Here is a 17106-nt window from a genome sequence, read left to right on the forward strand (position 1 = left end):
CGTGACTACAAAGGATGATGCAACCTCGACGCGGCGGAGCTACAACCATAGGCTGTAGGAGCTGCGAAGGCACCAGGATATTAGGATGGGTGCTACAAGCGTAGACAACCGGTGCCACGAGGACGACGACGGTGAGTGTCGGAGCTGCGTTGAGGGAGATGTGTGGTGGTGCTATGAGCTCGCTTGATGGATGTTGAAAGATCTAGTGGCGGTGGCAGCCCGACCAACCAGCTGCTATGATCGGTGCTACGACGGAACATGGTGGAAAACATTCTGGAGCACGCAAGTGGGGGGTGTTGCGGGGGCGAGGACGACTGCGACGTGGTTAGCTCGCCAGGGTGGGGGGAGGGGAGGGGGAGGCAACACAAGAGCATGAGCGACGGGGAGGGTAGGGACGTGACCTCCGGGAAGAGTATGAAGGCCGAAGAGAAGGGAAGGAAAACCATCAAACGACTATGTGTGTTGCATCTGATGGCTCCTGAGGGGAGCGATCCGTCGACCGACGGAGAGTGCCCTCCTTAAAAAAGAATCTTTCTCGATTCTAAATTGTACTAGTACGTGTTAACGCATCGCACACTCGTTACACAGAACACCTCATACGCTTGATCAACACATTGCTCGGTGGAAATGCGGAATGCGCCTACAACAGAGTTTTGAATCCTACTGTTTAGGCGCTATACGGACTCTACATGTCTCTTTGTATTTCGTCTTTTTTTTGGTTTGTGAGAGAGGACCTTATTTAGCTGTGTGCATCTTAATTATGCAGAGACCGGATGTAATACTTAAATATTCGAAGTAATAAAATGCCTCTTTGAAAAACAGAGTTTTGAATTTCCCCAAAGCTAAAACAGAGGAAGCCCCAAGGCAAAGAACCCACCCTTGCTCTCCGTGTCCTATCGGCACGTCGCGCCCCTGACGTCACCCGCTTGTGAGGCCCGGCACCACATCTTGTCGCTGTTGCCCGCCGCAGGGCGCACCACTCCAAAGAGCCCAGTAGTCCATCAAGCACACACGACACACACATATGGCTCTAGCCAAGAAAACAATCTGGCTTTTGCCCGAGCAATAATTCCAATCTTGTCTCACGCTACACAGCAGTCAAACAGGGAGGAGGGATAGCTAGCGGTCGAAACGGGAGCGAGCGTGAAGCCATACAAAAACGGCATTAATCCACCGTGATTCCAGCTACTTTGTTCTCCACCTCCTCCCACCGCTTCGTTCCTTTCAAGTCTCCGAGGGCGACCCTCTCTCTTCTTCTCACTCCAGCTCCAGTCCTGTGCTGGTAGTTATTGGTGAGTGCTACGTTGCTAGCGTGGGGTGTGACAGCACTGCACGGCGAAGGCTGGGCACGGTGGTTCGTGTGAGTGGCAGGCATGAGGACCGGGGGGATGCTGTGCCGGTCACAGGCGGCGACGGCGGTCTGCGTGCCGGGCGACGCACGGTCCATGGTCGTCGGGCGCCGCGCCGACCGGACAATCGCCGAGGACGCGCGCACCCTCCACGACGTCAGGTACGTGCGCCTTGGTGCCGACGGAGCCGGCGCCGCGCGTGTCTCGTCCAGGCGGGTGGCGCCGCCCCAGCCGCCGCCCATGTCGAGGAGGCGCGGAGCGCCGGTGGCCGTGACGCTGCCGATGGTGACCAAGAGCCCCGTGGAGACGCCGGCGCGGGACACTGCGGCGGCTAAGCGGACACCCGCCACTCCTACGGCGGCCGTGGCACCCGGCGACCAAGTCCTCCAAGTACGTAGCCCCCCGACCAGCCGTATTCTGCTCCAGTACTTAGTGTCTTGTTTGCACATTTTGTTTACAAACATCTGGTCACCACGAGAAGATATCCACTGGTTGATTTCAATCAACAGTTTCACATCAGCATAAGGACAAATCCTCGCGAACTCCTTGTGCTGATTGCACGCAGAAATCAAAAATGCACCTCTCACAAGCATACGCATTTCAGTTTTTTTGGCCTTTCAAACGTGTAATGCATTTGAACTATCATATGTTGAAAATTATAGTGCAAAATTGTAGTAACTGTGATGAGCCGGGCCCTTGCCCCAGGGCCCGGGATGCATTTACTCGGTAATTAATAGTAGCAGTAACTTCCGTCCATCAATACGGTGAAGTCAAAACTGAAGATATGGTAGTATGTGTGGGATACAGTAAAAACATTAACGTCAAATAAAGAAGCAAAAAGGACTAGGCTGGAGCACAGCGGAAGGTCACAAGCGGTCCAGATTGCAGCACAGTAGGTATGTCGGACAACAGTGGGAGATTACGAGCGGTCCAGATTACAGCACAGTTGATATGTCCTTTTACAGATGGAGAGCAGTGAGAGATTATATATAGACAAGCAGAACATTTAAAGAGATTAGTACTAATTAGCTTGTGGACAATAGGTGCCGTCCAATGCAGGTTAGAGCAAGCTGTTTTTGCCAACAAATTTAATTTTGGTCAAGGTAATAGATAGCTTAGATAGAGATGCATTTGCTGTTTGTGTTTTGTGCTTAATTGCTGGAGATGTGATGCTCTTGTACGTACGTCCACAGGTGGTCGTGATGAAGGTGGCTATACACTGCCAGGGGTGTGCAGGGAAAGTGAGGAAGCACATCTCCAAAATGGAAGGTATGTACTATGTGCCAGGACTAGCATTAACATGTGTACCAAAATTACAAAAGCTTGCTATTTTCCATGTGGATTTTGCCATCCATGGTAGTCTCGAAACAGTCATCCACCCCGCTTTATATTAACAAGGCTACATGGCAAATCATACAAAGTAGGAGCATTGAGGTAGTCTTCAAGAGCTCATCAACAAAAATACAAGACGTGGCAGCGCGGGGAAGGGAATGTAGGTGAGAACGAATTATATATACCTAAATAGTTGATCTCCGCCAACTCCAATTCTCTTAACATGCAACTATGCCATCATGCATGACCTAAATAATTGATCCCCACCACTAACCACAATTCTCTTAGTAACATTCAAATATGCCATCTCATCATGCCAACGTGCATCAGAAAAGACCCATATTAAAATGCCCCATGCATACTACTCATATGTAATAAATATTCCACAACTATGGAATATTCAAATGTGTACTAAATTATATGTTAGTTTCAATTTAGTCTAAATACTAATGTTTCGTACTAACAAATCTGACTGAAATAATTTCAATAAATTCCGGCAGCAACTTGTGCGGCATCGTGTCCAGTTAATAGTAGTGTGTGTGATTTTCATTTAGCATGTGTTCCCTCACACTTATGTCTTCGATATCTCAGGTTGCAGTAGTCTCAGTCTACTAAACATGCATGCACAACACCATAACGATAACTGAAATTTTCTTTCCTAGATTAATACTTCGTTTGATTTCTTCCCACCTCTTTGTATCTTGTAGGTTCTCGCAAACAAAGTTTTCTTTTCTGCTTAGCTTTTCTTCATATGCTTAGATTATTTCGTATAGCTGCTCGGTTAAAATCCCACGCTTGAGAGTTGAAAGCACCGACATAAATATCAATTACTCTCTTTGTAAAGAAATATAGATCTCGATTTCTTTACAAAGCGAGTAGTTTTGAAGTACAGCGACTATACTCAGTACAACTCCTAGCTGATTCCAACGCTACAATCTACTCCCTCCGTTTCAAATTACTTGTCGCAGAAATGGATGTATCTAGAATTAAAATACATCTAGATACAACCATACATGCGATAAGTAATTCGGAACGGAAGGAGTAGTGCCTAAGTTTGGAAACGAAAACAGGTATACACTAAAGAACTATACCAACGACGGGTGGTAGTATGTACTCCTTTTGTAAAGAAATATTTCTTTACGTGCTTATATTTTCTTTACAGAGGGAGTATCTAATTATTCTGTGTACGTACAGAAATTACCCTAAATGTACCAACGAGATCCAATGTGGAGGGCGGGGGAGCCCCGTGGACAAAATATATACGAGTAGTAAAATGGAGCCCATCCGAATGCGACACCACAAATTCATTCCCGACGAGATTCGGATCGTGGTCACCCGGGCTGCGCCACTGGGCACTGCCGAGTTCCAACATATCCATGTGACATCACAACTGGTCTCGAACAGATCTTGCAGCTTGCACTTGCCCATCCACCACCCTTCCTACTGCAGAGTCTCTGAAAAGGCTCTTTCTCTGTGGAAAGTGCAAAACACTAGTTGAGCAGCCTTTGAAAATTCATACGTTTCAGAAACCTCACATGCCACATACATCTTTCCAAAACCCTGAATAATTCTCGCGGTATATGCCAAACAGAGGGACGTGCATGCATACATAGAAGAATATCGTATATGGATTGGCAGGTAGGCAGGTACTCCCTCCGTCCAATAATATAAGATCGTTTTGCAAGCTGTTTTAGCTCACAAAATGACCTTAAATTATGGGACCAAGGGAGTAGCTACGTTACAAAACTGTGTCTATGTTGCATGTTTCTGCGCAGTGAGGTAGCTATCTAGGCTGTATGTCTCCAGCGACTGTCAAAAAAAGTAAAGACTGGTGACTGGCGCATGCATGCATGCATGCATGCATGCGTGAAGCTAACGTGTTGGCATGGGGTAGAAGTAATTCTGTTGGTTCATGCATGCTTGTTTGATGGACCGCTGGGTCGGGTTGTTTTCACTGACTGCGTGGAAGCAATGCATGTGTGCAGGGGTGACATCGTTCAGCATCGATCTGGAGAGCAAGAAGGTGACGGTGATGGGTCACGTGTCCCCGGCGGGTGTCCTCGAGAGCATCTCAAAGGTCAAGAAGGCTGAGCTGCTCATGTGAATCTCCTCATCGTCCATCCTACCCAGCATGAAGTCTTATTAGCTGAATTCGGAAAAGAAAAGAAAAGACACTTCTCACCGGCTGACAATGGGATCCACCAACAGATAAATAAACTCGAGCTTAGTATTTGTACGGATTTGTACTAAATGGCCCATTGGCAAACTTAATTCGCTCACTGAACTCCATAAAACTTATATCGGAATCTCGCCCCTCTTGTTCGCGTCTATCAAAGGGGCGCCTAAATTGCATGTTAAATTACCATGCTTTTTCCCTAAGGTGTATTTGACTTTTATCGGTTCACGGTCGTCGGTTACGCCGCAGATGTGGCATGGGCCGAAGACGGCATGTCCTAAGGCGTGACACTTATTTGAACACCTCGCTTTCAATTGGAAAGAATCCAAGAAGCTTTACAAGACCTTATTTTTTGGGTTATAAAATTGGACGATCTGATTTGTGTTGTACTAGTTGCCAAACCATTAAGCGAAAATTCACAGGAGCGCTCGTCCTTGTCTGGTCTCGGTATCTTGCACGGTCGTTTGTCATATGGATCCGACACAGTGTACATTCGTGAGGCAGAACTCGATCAATGCTACATCGAGTTGGCCCACCTTGCACGATAACGTCGTCACTTCGGTGCTGGACCTGACGACCAGCTTTCCTTGTATCCGCGGCCCAGTTCAGGGCCATCCGTTATGTGCCATCCAATGCTCTCGGCGTCGGGCCCAGAGGAAGAGATCTATCACTCACACTCCACTAGTGTGGTGGTGCATTTTTCAGTTATCTCCTCGAGCACACTAACCCTATCAATGGTGAACCAACAGCCGCTTCAAGATCCGGTTGCGCTCCCCATCCTGCCATGCTTGGACTGCGCGTGGGATATAGTCACCTGCGTCGCTAGCGGCGTTTCTACAAGTGTGTGAATCACAATGTAAGCAATCTATATTTTTCAGTTCAGGGACTTTCAACCCCATTCAGCCACCTAGGATGTGTTTGGTTATCATCTCAAATACTGCCTGCATTGCATACTTGTCCCAGCTCAGTCTAGCTGCGCAAAAACATGCCAAAAACCAATATCTGTATATTGTTTTGTCACATGCATTGCATCAGTGGCCATTTAAGGGCAGGTTGCTTGATTGCACCACTACTGCAGGATGCTGCTAACGCGACACTACGATTAGAGACTCTTCGAAGAAACTGTGTGCGATGCAATAATCGCAAATGGTGGTGTAAAAAAACCGTCAAAAAAGATGCAAAACGTTTGCGATGGTGGAGCCATCAAACACGGTTCAGATTTTAGTTGTGTGTGCGATGCAGGGCATACGGTTCAGTCCAATGAACTGTTTGCGATGAGGCGGAACAAAAGAAACGGACAACCTGATGAAGGCGTGTGCGATATACAGCATATGGTTCACTCGGATGAACTGTTTGTGATTAGGCAGCACAAAAGAAACAGTCAGCCAAATCAAGATGTGTGTGATTGAGGGCATATGCTTCAGAAGGATTAACTGTTTGCGATTAGGCAACATAACAGAAACGGGTCAACCAGATCAAATTGTCTACGATTAATGACATACACTTCACATGAATGAACTGTTTGTGATTAGCCACAACAAACTAAAGCAGTTAGATAGATCAACGTGTGTGCGCTAGACGGGCACACACATTCTAATTAAAAGAAGCGTGCGCGATGGTAATAACGAGCGCGCATGGTTGTTGGAACAAGACATGTGCTGACATTGCCTATTGCGGTGCACCCTTTGGTGCAAACGCCACGTACGCGGCCGAGAAGGCGTACGTGCCCACGTTACGCCTTCCGGGAATAGTGCCGCACTTATAACCGTCACTAAATTTTGAGCATGCGTCCCGTCACATTCCAAATTATAAACCTGTTCACACTGATCAAAACCTAAACAGTTTCCCACTTATGAGCGTATTACTACTCGGTTATAAATACTACTACTCCAAGATGACTGCACATTCCTCCTCAACTCCTCATCCATAAAAACAAAGTCATTAATCATCGTTCCCTTTGCGTCTGCCATGGCCAGCGTGAGTTCTGTGTCGAGAGATTGCCACCAATGAGATGCGAGCATGGAAGCGGAAGCACGAGAGATGTCCCGCCTCGCCGCGAACGCAGCCGACATGTCTCGCCGCATGGCCGTAGCAGCACAGAGGTCCCGCCGCGCCGCCGAAGCAGCACAGAGGTCCCGCCGCGCCGTCGATGCGGCAGACTGGTCCGGCCGCGCCGCGGAAGTAGAAGAGATGTCCCGTCGCGCCGCGAATGCAGCAGAGATGTCCTCTCGCACCGCGGTAGCCTGGGAAAATGTCTCGCGGGCAGTCGAGGACTCTTACAGGTGCATGCATGCGATCGTCCATAGCCAGATGGATCAGATCTCTGGCTGGGCGAGATTGCAGGACAACATGAAAGCCTCTTTTGCCGGCTTCATCCGGCAACTAAATGAGAGCAATGCGAAGCTTCGGGCCAAGTGCAACCTGCTGAGGGCGAAGATCGTCAGAAGTGCGGAGCAGTAGGATGAGACCGCGGCCTTGTTGAAGAGGATCGGCGTCATCGTCGAGAAACTTATGGACGAGAATGCCATATTGTGCATCGAGCGCGGAAGGCTGGTGGAGGAATCCGTGGATGCTCTCAAGCAGCATCTTGAGGACAAGAAAGAGCTCATCGCCACTCGTCGTGGAGACTAGTTCTCGCGGCCTGCGGCAACGTAGAGATTAGCGAGGCAGATCATTGTCTTCCTTCTTCTTTTGCCCTTTTGTATTTCGGGCGTTGCCGCATGTGGCTTTTTTTAATTATGTTCCTAAATATGTAAGACAATCATTATCCACTGTCATCGCCCTTATATTCATCATGATTGCTATAAGTCGCAGTTGATGCTATATAGGTCCGTTACATCAAGATCCGTGCAAAACTTTCTTTTCAGATTTTCATTTTCTCTCTTAAATCACAGTCCAGTGAGACACATAGCCACGCCGTAGAACTGGGGCTCGGGCACCATTAATGGAGACGTTGGGAGGGAAGTGCGCGGCGGGTAGCGGTCAAAGGGCTCTCCTCTCGATGAGCATGCGTAGGGGTCTGATCGCACCCCTCCCGTACTCAAATAGCTACCCCGCACGGCACCTCCTAGCCAATAAAAAAGGGACGCATGGCGACACGTAAATGGTAAGTAGAACGCCCACGGTTTCAATAATATTTGTGTTTCCAATTTGTAACGTGACAGCACTTGTTCCAAAATAACTTTGTTGATTGTTAATGTGTGCGCCTTCGCAAATCAGACAGAAAAATTACCACAGCATGTTGGTGCCATGTCATGACACCATGCCAAGTTTCATGATTTTCAGGCGTGTTTTTGATTTACAGGAATTAAAAAACCAAGTTTCTCAATCTTTCCGGCGGAGTCACGCGCCCAGATGTTTGAATTTCATTCTCATTTCTTGCATGGGACCTAGAAATTCACCCAAGGACACACATGTGATTTTTCAAACAACTTTGGTGCACTGGAGCCTGTGCTTGTAGTTCAAATTTGAATTATGCACATTAAATGCGCAGAAACTCAACTAATATATAAAAAGGCCAAACGAACCCGAAATAATTCCAAAATTTAGCACGATACTTCTATTTGGTATAATTTGCCTGTGTAAAAAAATTAAGACGGGAGAAGGCAGTGTACGTATCTCGTTTCGCACACGAAGGTGACACGTTCCCTCTTGGAACCACGAGCCTTCTTGAAGGAAGCTCCGGTTTGCAAGAAGCTTACACCAAAGCTTGTCCCAATTCGGCCAAAAAATTTACCGCGGCATGTTGGTGCCATGTCATGACACCATGCCAAGTTTCATGATTTTCAGACGTGTTTTGTATCTACAGGATTTAAAAAAACCAAATTTCTCAATCTTTCCGGCCGAGCCACGACACCCAGATATTTGAATTTTATTCCCATTTCTTGCATGGAACCTATAAATACACCTAAGGACATACATGTGATTTTTCAACCAACTTTGGTGCACTGGAGCATATGCTTGTAGTACAAATTTGAATTATGCACATTAAATGCGCAAAAACTCAATCAATGTATAAAAAAGGCCAAAGAAATCTGGAATAATTCCAAAATTTAGCATGATACTTCTATTTGGTCTAATCTGCCTGTGTAAAAAATTAAGGCGGGAGAAGACAGTGTACATTTGTCATTTCGCACACGGAGGTGACACGTTCCCTCTCGGAACCATGAGCCTTCTTGAGGGAACCTCCGGTTTGCAAGAAACTTACACCAAAGTTTGTCCCAATTCGGCCTAAAAAATTACCGCAACATGTTGGTGCCATGTCATGACACCATGCCAAGTTTCATGATTTTCAGTTGTGTTTTGGATTTACAGAAGTAAAAAACAAAGTTTCTCAATTTTTCCGACTGAACCACGACACCCAGATGTTTTAATTTCACTCACATTTCTTGCATGGGACCTATAAATACACCCAAGGACACACATGTGATTTTTCAACCAACTTTGATGCACTAGAGCATGTGTTTGTAGTTCAAATTTGAATTATGCACATTAAATGCGCAGAAACTCAATCAATGTATGAAAATGCCAAATAAATTCAGAATAATTCCAAAATTTAGCACGATACTTCTATTTGGTCTAATCTGCCTGTATAAAAAAATTAAGGCGGGAGAAGGCAGTGTACGTATTTCCTTTCGCACACAGAGGTGACACATTCCCTCTCGGAATCACGAGTCTTCTTGAGAGAAGTTCCGGTTTGCAAGAAGCTTACACCAAATCTTGTCCCAATTCGGCCAAAAAATTGACTGCAGCATGTTGGTGCCATGTCATGACACCATGCAGAATTTCATGATTTTCACGCATGTTTTACATTTACAAAAATTAAAAAACCAAGTTTCTCAATCTTTTCGACCGAGCCACGATGCCGAGATGTTTGAATTTTATTCTCATTTCTTGCATGGGACCTATAAGTACACCCAAGAACACACATGTGATTTTTAACAAACTTTGGTGCACTGGAGAATGTGCTTGTAGTTCAAATTTGAATTATGCACATTAAATGCGCAGAAACTCAATTAATGTATAAAAATGCCAAACTAACCCGGAGTAATTTTAAAATTTAGCACAATACTTCTATTTGGTCTAATCTGCCTATGTAAAAAAATTAAGGCGGGAGAAGGCAGTGTACGTATCTCGTTTTACACACGGAGGTGACACGTTCCCTCTCAGAACCACGAGCCTTCTTAAGGAAACCTCCGGTTTGCAAGAAGCTTACACCAAAGCTTGTCCCAATTTGGCCAAAAAAATTACCGCAGCATGTTGATGCCATTTCATGACACCATGCCAAGTTTCATGATTTTCAAGCATGTTTTGGATTTACATAAATTAAAAAATCAAGTTTCTCAATCTTTCCGGCCGAGCCACGACGCTGAGATGTTTGAATTTCATTCTCATTCCTTGCATGGGACATATAAATACACCCAAGGAGACACATGCGATTTTTCAACCAATTTTGATGCACTCGAGCATGTGCTTGTAGTTCAAATTTGAATTATGCACATTAAATATGCAGAAACTGAATTAATGTATAAAAAGGCCAAATGAACCCGGAATACTTCTATTTGGTCTAATCTGCCTGTGTAAAAAAATTAAGGTGGGAGAAGGCAGTGTACGTATCTCGTTTCCCACACGGATATGACACGTTCCCTCTTGGAACCATGAGCCTTCTTGGGGGAAGCTCCGGTTTGAAAGAAGCTTACACCAAAACTTGTCCCAATTCGGCCAAAAAAATTACCGCGGCATGTTGGTGCCATGTCATGACACCATGCCAAGTTTCATGATTTTCAGGCGTGTTTTGGATTTACAGTAATTTAAAAACCAAGTTTCTCAATCTTTTTGACCGAGCCACGCCGCCCAGATGTTTGAATTTCATTCTCATTTCTTGCATGGGACCTATAAATACACCCAAGGACACACATGTGATTTTTCAACCAACTTTGATGCACTGGAGCATGTGCTTGTAGTTCAAATTTGAATTATGCATATTAAATGCGCAGAAACTCAATTAATGTATAAAAAAAGCTAAACGGATCCGGAATAATTTCAAAATTTAGCACGATACTTCTATTTGGTCTAATTTTCCTGTGTAAGAAAATTAAGGCGAGAGAAAGCAGTGTACGTATCTCGTTTCGCACACAGAGGTGACATGTTCCCTCTCGGAACCATGAGTCTTCTTGAGGGAAGCTCCGGCTTGCAAGAAGCTTACACGAAAGCTTGTCCCAATTTGGCCAAAATATTCACCGCAGCATGTTGGTGCCATGTCATGACACCATGCCAAGTTTCATGATTTTCAGGCATGTTTTCGATTTACAGGAATTTAAAAACTAAGTTTCTCGATCTTTCCGGTCGAGCCACGATGCCCAGATGTTTGAATTTCAATCCCATTTCTTGCATGGGATGTATAAATTCACCCAAAGACGCCCATGTGATTTTTCAACAAACTTTGATGCATTGGAGCATGTGCTTGTAGTTCAAATTTGAATTATGCACATTAAATGCCCAAAAACTCAATTAATACATAAAAAATGCCAAACGAACCCGGAATAATTCCAAATTTAAACACGACACTCATGTACTAGTTGCATGTTCACTGTCCGTAAATGTTCTATCAATTCAAACACCATCCTTTCCCTTCGTAACACCATTTTGTCTTTCAAAGCATAATGAAAAAAATCAGGTATTCCACAAATAGTTTACTAGAAAGAATCATGTGGGATGCGATACAAAAGATCTTGACGCACCGTCTTGTCTGGCTTACGCAGGAAGGTTCGTCATCTACAGTCCACTGCCCCTGCTTGAACGACACTTGCACGCCAGTTTCTCGCGGCACCAAGCGAATTTTTTTTTGCCACCACGGAATTATCTATCTCCCCGCCCCTCCCTCCGACCAAAAGCCACATTTCCACTGTTCTCCTTGCTTTCCAAGTTCAAACCTTCACTACTGCTTACTGGCAGCTCAGCCTCCTCGCCGGCGACACTTCTTCTTGCAGCGCCGCCTCCTCGCCAGCTACCCTTCTTCTTGTAGCGCCGCCTTCTCGCTGGCGACCCTTCTTCTTGCAGCGCCGCCTCCTCGCCGGCGACCCTTCTTCTTGCTGCACGGCCTCCTCGCTGCCGACCCTTCTTCTTGCTGTGCGGCGCCGACCCTTCTTCTTGTTGCGTGGCCTCGTCGATATGGTCAGGCAATCCACACCCCACCCACACCATCCTTCTCCTTTGCCGTCCCACATGCCCCGACCGATGGAGCAACACCTTCCACCGAAATCACTGCCCCTCCTCCAATTAAGCGCCGCCCACAACCATTTTACACGCAGTATAACGTGGAGCTAATTAGCATGCAGCCGCACGTGCGCACGAGGTTGCTATGGCTGCCATGCGTGTCGACCGCCAGATCTTGGAGGAGCACCTCATCTTCGAGGCCACCGTCGACACCGCCATGTGGTTGTCTACTTTAAAATACAGTTCGTGCTGCTTTCTCGAGGCCACCGCTAGTGCCTTCTAGTGATTTGTCCTATGTAATGTTAATATGCAATCTGATGTTCAGTTAACAGTTTGGTCCTCTAAAATGTAATGTTCCGTTAACGCTTTGGTCCAGCAATTGCTACATTTCGTAGTACTGTTCTCAAGCATTCTTTTTTTGTTCATTGTCTTATCTTTTAGTACATGTTTCCATTGTGCAATGTCGTGCTCAGTTAACAATTTTGGTTCATTTGGTCTTCTGTCCATTTAACTGTTTGGTTCAGTTCTACAATTTGATTTTCATTTGCTGTGGGTACAATTTTGTATTGTTATGCATGTGACACCAATCGAATTTGGATGTACTCAATACATATTCTACTGATAGTATGGAAACTCTCAGTTAACCTGATCAAGATCTTCCTTATGTGTGTTGCAGGGAAACAATGGGAGACACTGTGGTTTACCATCGAGGTTTGTTCAAGCAGGGTCCTTTGGCTAATAGCACATTATTGTGCAGTTGCAGGAATCATTCTAATATTTAGGTTTCTTACAATTTGGTCTTGCACATGTAGGTCCTGCTGTCAGAGACTTAGACCCACTGTTCGACCCATTTTGCATATGGGGAAATGAGATGTCCATGAATATCAGTCAAGTCAAGAAACTCAGAAAGATTGTTAGGATGAAGAAACTTGCGATGAATAACATCAAGATCTTTGTTTGCACAGTGAATAAGACATCAGTCAACTATAGGATGGTACCAACTTTTTAACCTTGTTTTTACCCCTTGCGCCATTTCAAAATTTACAACAGCGATTTAGGCATAGCTTTGTTTTCAGTACTTTCCAAAGAAGTTCACCGATGATTACCTATCAAACCACCTGCATGGTCAAGAGGCAAGGAAGGTATTCATTCAACACCCATGGTACAATATTGAAGTCTTGCTGAAGAGGACAAAGGTTGGGTGGGCAATTATCCATAGCCACTGGCCTAAAGTTGCAAGGACATTCAACATCACTGAAGGCTCAATATTTGCCTTCTGCTTTTGCAGTTTCCCAGATGAGATTCATCTGTCTATTTACCGTGTATGATGCTACTTTCCAAAGGTTTTTGATGCTGCATGTGAAACTTGTTGTTGTTGTGTAATGGCGTAACTAAGTGCTGAAGCTATCTGATGTAATTCGATTATGAAATCCTGGTTGCTTTTATACGGATATGAAATATCTGGCGTGTTTTATAAGAAATATCAGTTTGATTAGTACATGGATTATCAATAATAGGCTAATTACCCTGCTTATTGGGGTTTTCTATTGCAGACGGTTACTCAGAAAGCACCATGGGCGGTGAACTCAAACAACCTGCATGGTTTCTAGAAAGTAGGCGTGTTCGATCAACTAACAATCACACACGGCTTCCAGCAGCGAACTGTTTGCATTAGGCCACCTTGCACAAACGTTTCCACACAAAGAACTGTGTGTGATATACATACGTACGGAAATGTTTTTTTATGATTCACCGTGTGGGATGTACATACCTACGGAAATGATTTTCTGGGATTCACCGTGTGGGATGTACATACCTACGGAAATGATTTTCTGCGAGTCACCCTGTGGGATGTACATACCTACGGAAATGTTTTTCTCGGATTACCGTGTGGGATGTACATACCTATGGAAATGATTGGGTTTTGATGCCTCGCCCGATCGCACACGGCCCCAGCCTGTGTCCCAGGAGGGCCTATCCCTGACGATTTCTGGGTCATGTGGGAAGGACCCCCTATCGCCCACACTCACTTGGCGATGGTTCCAAATTCCGTTGCGGAAAGGAGTTAAAAACCGTTTTTATAATACGTCGTTGTACCAGTGCACACATTTGTGCTTCAAGGGTCAGCTCATGCACACCACAGTTGTTTAACTGCGTGCACGTTTGTGTTCTGCTAACCCCTTTCAAATGTGGTGGCCTTACCACAACATCAGGCACAACAGCAAAGAACAGACATCACAACAAAGGTAAGCAAGCAATGAATAGAAGGGTAAACAACAGATTAACAGGCAAACTAGTATAAGCAAGCAATTATCATTGCCGGTTGCTAAACATGCAATGCTCTGTTTAAGATCATAGCACTAGATCAGTGGCAGTTGCCAAATCAATGTTATGATCTAAACATAGAAGTGCAAGTTTGGCAAGTTGCTAAACATGCAATGCTTCAGATCATAGCACTAGATCAGTGGCAGTTGCCAAATCAGTGCTATGATCTGAACATAACACTACAAGTTGTGCCAGTTGCCAATCATTAGGAAGATACCCAAATTTGGTTGCATGTTAGTTAGTAGTAGTACCTAAACGAGCAAACACAATGGTCCTAGAACGTATATGAGCATGCACATTTATCCTACCTACACTTATCACCATGCATGTACTGAAATCTTGCACAAACCCTAACTACGAACAACACAAAACACTGAACAGTACAACATGTGCAGCATGAACATCAAACAATTGTCATGAACATCAAGCAAGGCTTGGTACCAATCTAGCATGAACATCAATCCAATGTGAGTACCTATCTTGCAAGAACAAATCTATAACATCAGCATCCTTGTTTGCATCAATGCAGTGCACTAATCTAGCAATCTAACAACAATGAGGCAGTGCACTAATCTACAGTAACAGTCAAGAAGCATTCGACTGGATTCGAATCGAATCCAATCCAATCCATGCATAGTACAATTCAAACCCTAATACACATCTACTAGCAAAGGGGGAAAATGCTTCTTACCGAAGTGGGTGCTGATGGAGCGTACTCCAGCCGAGGAGAAAACCCCGGCAGGAAGGAGAGGTCGACTGAAGAGGACGAGCCGACAATGTTGCGGGCCATCGGCGATGCACCGGTGCTCGTGGTCACATGGGAGGTCGACGAAGAGGGCATCATCGTCCATGGCCTTGCTGCCCTGCCCGGAGAAAACCCTCGAATGGGGGTAAAAAAACCTCCGCCCACTAGGGTTTCGAGCAGTGGCGCACCCGATGCCCCCTCCGGCGGCACCACCACACCCAGGATCACCAAGTCTGGATACGGCAGTGGAGCCGGAGCGGCCGACACCTCATTGGGATGACGAGGGGGCCTGGTGGAGAAGGGCGAGGGCGCACAGATGGCTGTCATTAGGTCAATGCCTAAGTTCGCGAGGCCGGTCACCCACAGTCTTGGATGCTGTTGCTGCCAGCGATAATGGGGGTCAGGGGGTGGCACGGCGGCAGGCAAACCTATAATACCCCGGATGTAACTTGCCATATTTGTAACTCCGACTCTTGCCATTTTCGGCTTTAAGTTATGAGATTCCCCGTTGTCCGTTTCGCAATCCGACACTCCCACATGCACCCAGCGCACCCCTCTTGTCTCTTTTCGTGAGCGGGAGTTAAATATTCTCGGAATGGGCCAAGATTTGTCAAGTGGCCTTGGTACACCACCCATCAAATTTCGTTCCATCTGGAGGCCGTTTGATGCTCCAGGGGTTAACCGGGTAACCGCAAAAGCCTCTTGTGTGTTGCAGCCCAACACCCCTCCAAAACAGCCCAATAACCCATCTAAACCATCTCCATGTCCTCCGTCGTCGGATCACGATCGTGTGGGTGAAAACCGCACCCCATTTGGACACTCCTACCTCCATCTACCTATATATATATATGTGTGTGTGTGTGTGTGTCTCCTCCCGAAAAATCGCAGTCTAACCCTAGTCTAGCCTCCCCTGCCGCCGCCGGACACGTCCGGGCGAAGCCGGACGCGTCCGCCACCGCCGCCCGACCAATACCGTGCCGCCACGTGTCCCCGTGCCCACTTCGCCGCCGCAGCTCGACCGTGGCCCGCCCGGGCCGGATCTGGGCCGAACCCTCGCGCCCGGTCCCACGCGCCTCCGCTCCCGACGCCGACCAGGGGCTTCGCCGGCTCGCTGGAGCTCCCCGCCGGCAACTGCGCCGCTCGTCCCCACCGGCAACCACACCACTTCACTGCCGCAGCTCCGGCCCGAGCCTCCCCACGCCGCCTCCGCGCTCCGCCGCCCGCTGCTCACCGGGCCGCCAACCTCACCGGAGCTCCTCTCTCCTCACCGGCCCCGTGCCTCGCCGGCTCCGGTGCCCGTTCGCCGGAGCTTCGCCGCGCCGTCGCCGGATCTGGTCAACCGGGACCAGATCCACCCACTCCAGCAACCAAACACCGTCCCGTGTCCCGCTCCGTCTCGTCCCGCGTTGACTTTTCACGAGGTGAAATTTCACGAAGTCCCGAAACTCCCTGATATTTGCATGCCTTCTTCAACATGCCATATCTCGGTGACCGTAGCTCCAAATCATGCATATGATATGTCAAAATGTTCGTCTCGTTGAGCTCTTCATGGTAGTAGCATTTCCATGCATGTTACTGTCCAATATGATGCCTTTTTATTTGTTGCAAGAGTGCTATAAAATGTTAACTACTAATACTTATCAGATCATGGTGATTTGTCATTTTTGTTGCATTTGATGTGTGCATCATATGAGCATGAGGTCTACATGTGTTTTGAACTACACCATGCCTTATTTATAGAGGTGTAAGTCTTGTATTTTTGTGATCTATGTGGTGACTAGCACAAGCATGCAAACTAGGCTCCGTAATGTTGCTGCTTTCAGGGACATAGGATTTTGCTAAGTCTTTTTCCTGCTATTATTTTGATTCCATGTAAACTTGATGCTACATAGTGATCCATGTTTATTTTGGGATACTTCACTGAGGATGTTTTTAACATGTGGTTATGCTCTATCCATTCATGC

At 46.4% G+C, this 17106-nt stretch overlaps 1 protein-coding gene across 1 annotated transcript; it reads left to right on the forward strand.

Moving 5' to 3' along the window:
- The first annotated feature begins 1072 nt into the window (after window positions 1–1072).
- LOC125520642 (uncharacterized) lies at window positions 1073–4990 on the forward strand. Its single transcript, XM_048685608.2, has 3 exons — window positions 1073–1739; window positions 2543–2618; window positions 4667–4990. The coding sequence occupies exons 1-3, from the start codon at window positions 1374–1376 to the stop codon at window positions 4783–4785; spliced, it is 561 nt and encodes a 186-aa protein (XP_048541565.2). The 5' UTR covers window positions 1073–1373; the 3' UTR covers window positions 4786–4990.
- Window positions 4991–17106: the final 12116 nt, after the last annotated feature.

The sequence above is a fragment of the Triticum urartu genome, chromosome 1A (genome assembly GCF_056163025.1).
Source record: "Triticum urartu cultivar PI428250 chromosome 1A, HENAU_Tu73, whole genome shotgun sequence".
NCBI classification, from domain to species: domain Eukaryota; kingdom Viridiplantae; phylum Streptophyta; class Magnoliopsida; order Poales; family Poaceae; genus Triticum; species Triticum urartu.

Excerpts from the sequence above, each read along its gene's own strand:
- LOC125520642 (XM_048685608.2), top strand. The coding sequence starts at position 1,374 with ATGAGGACCGGGGGGATGCTGTGCCGGTCACAGGCGGCGACGGCGGTC. Across the intron at positions 1,740-2,542 it reads CCGGCGACCAAGTCCTCCAA|GTGGTCGTGATGAAGGTGGC; the intron begins GTACGTAGCCCC and ends GTACGTCCACAG. Across the intron at positions 2,619-4,666 it reads GCACATCTCCAAAATGGAAG|GGGTGACATCGTTCAGCATC; the intron begins GTATGTACTATG and ends GCATGTGTGCAG.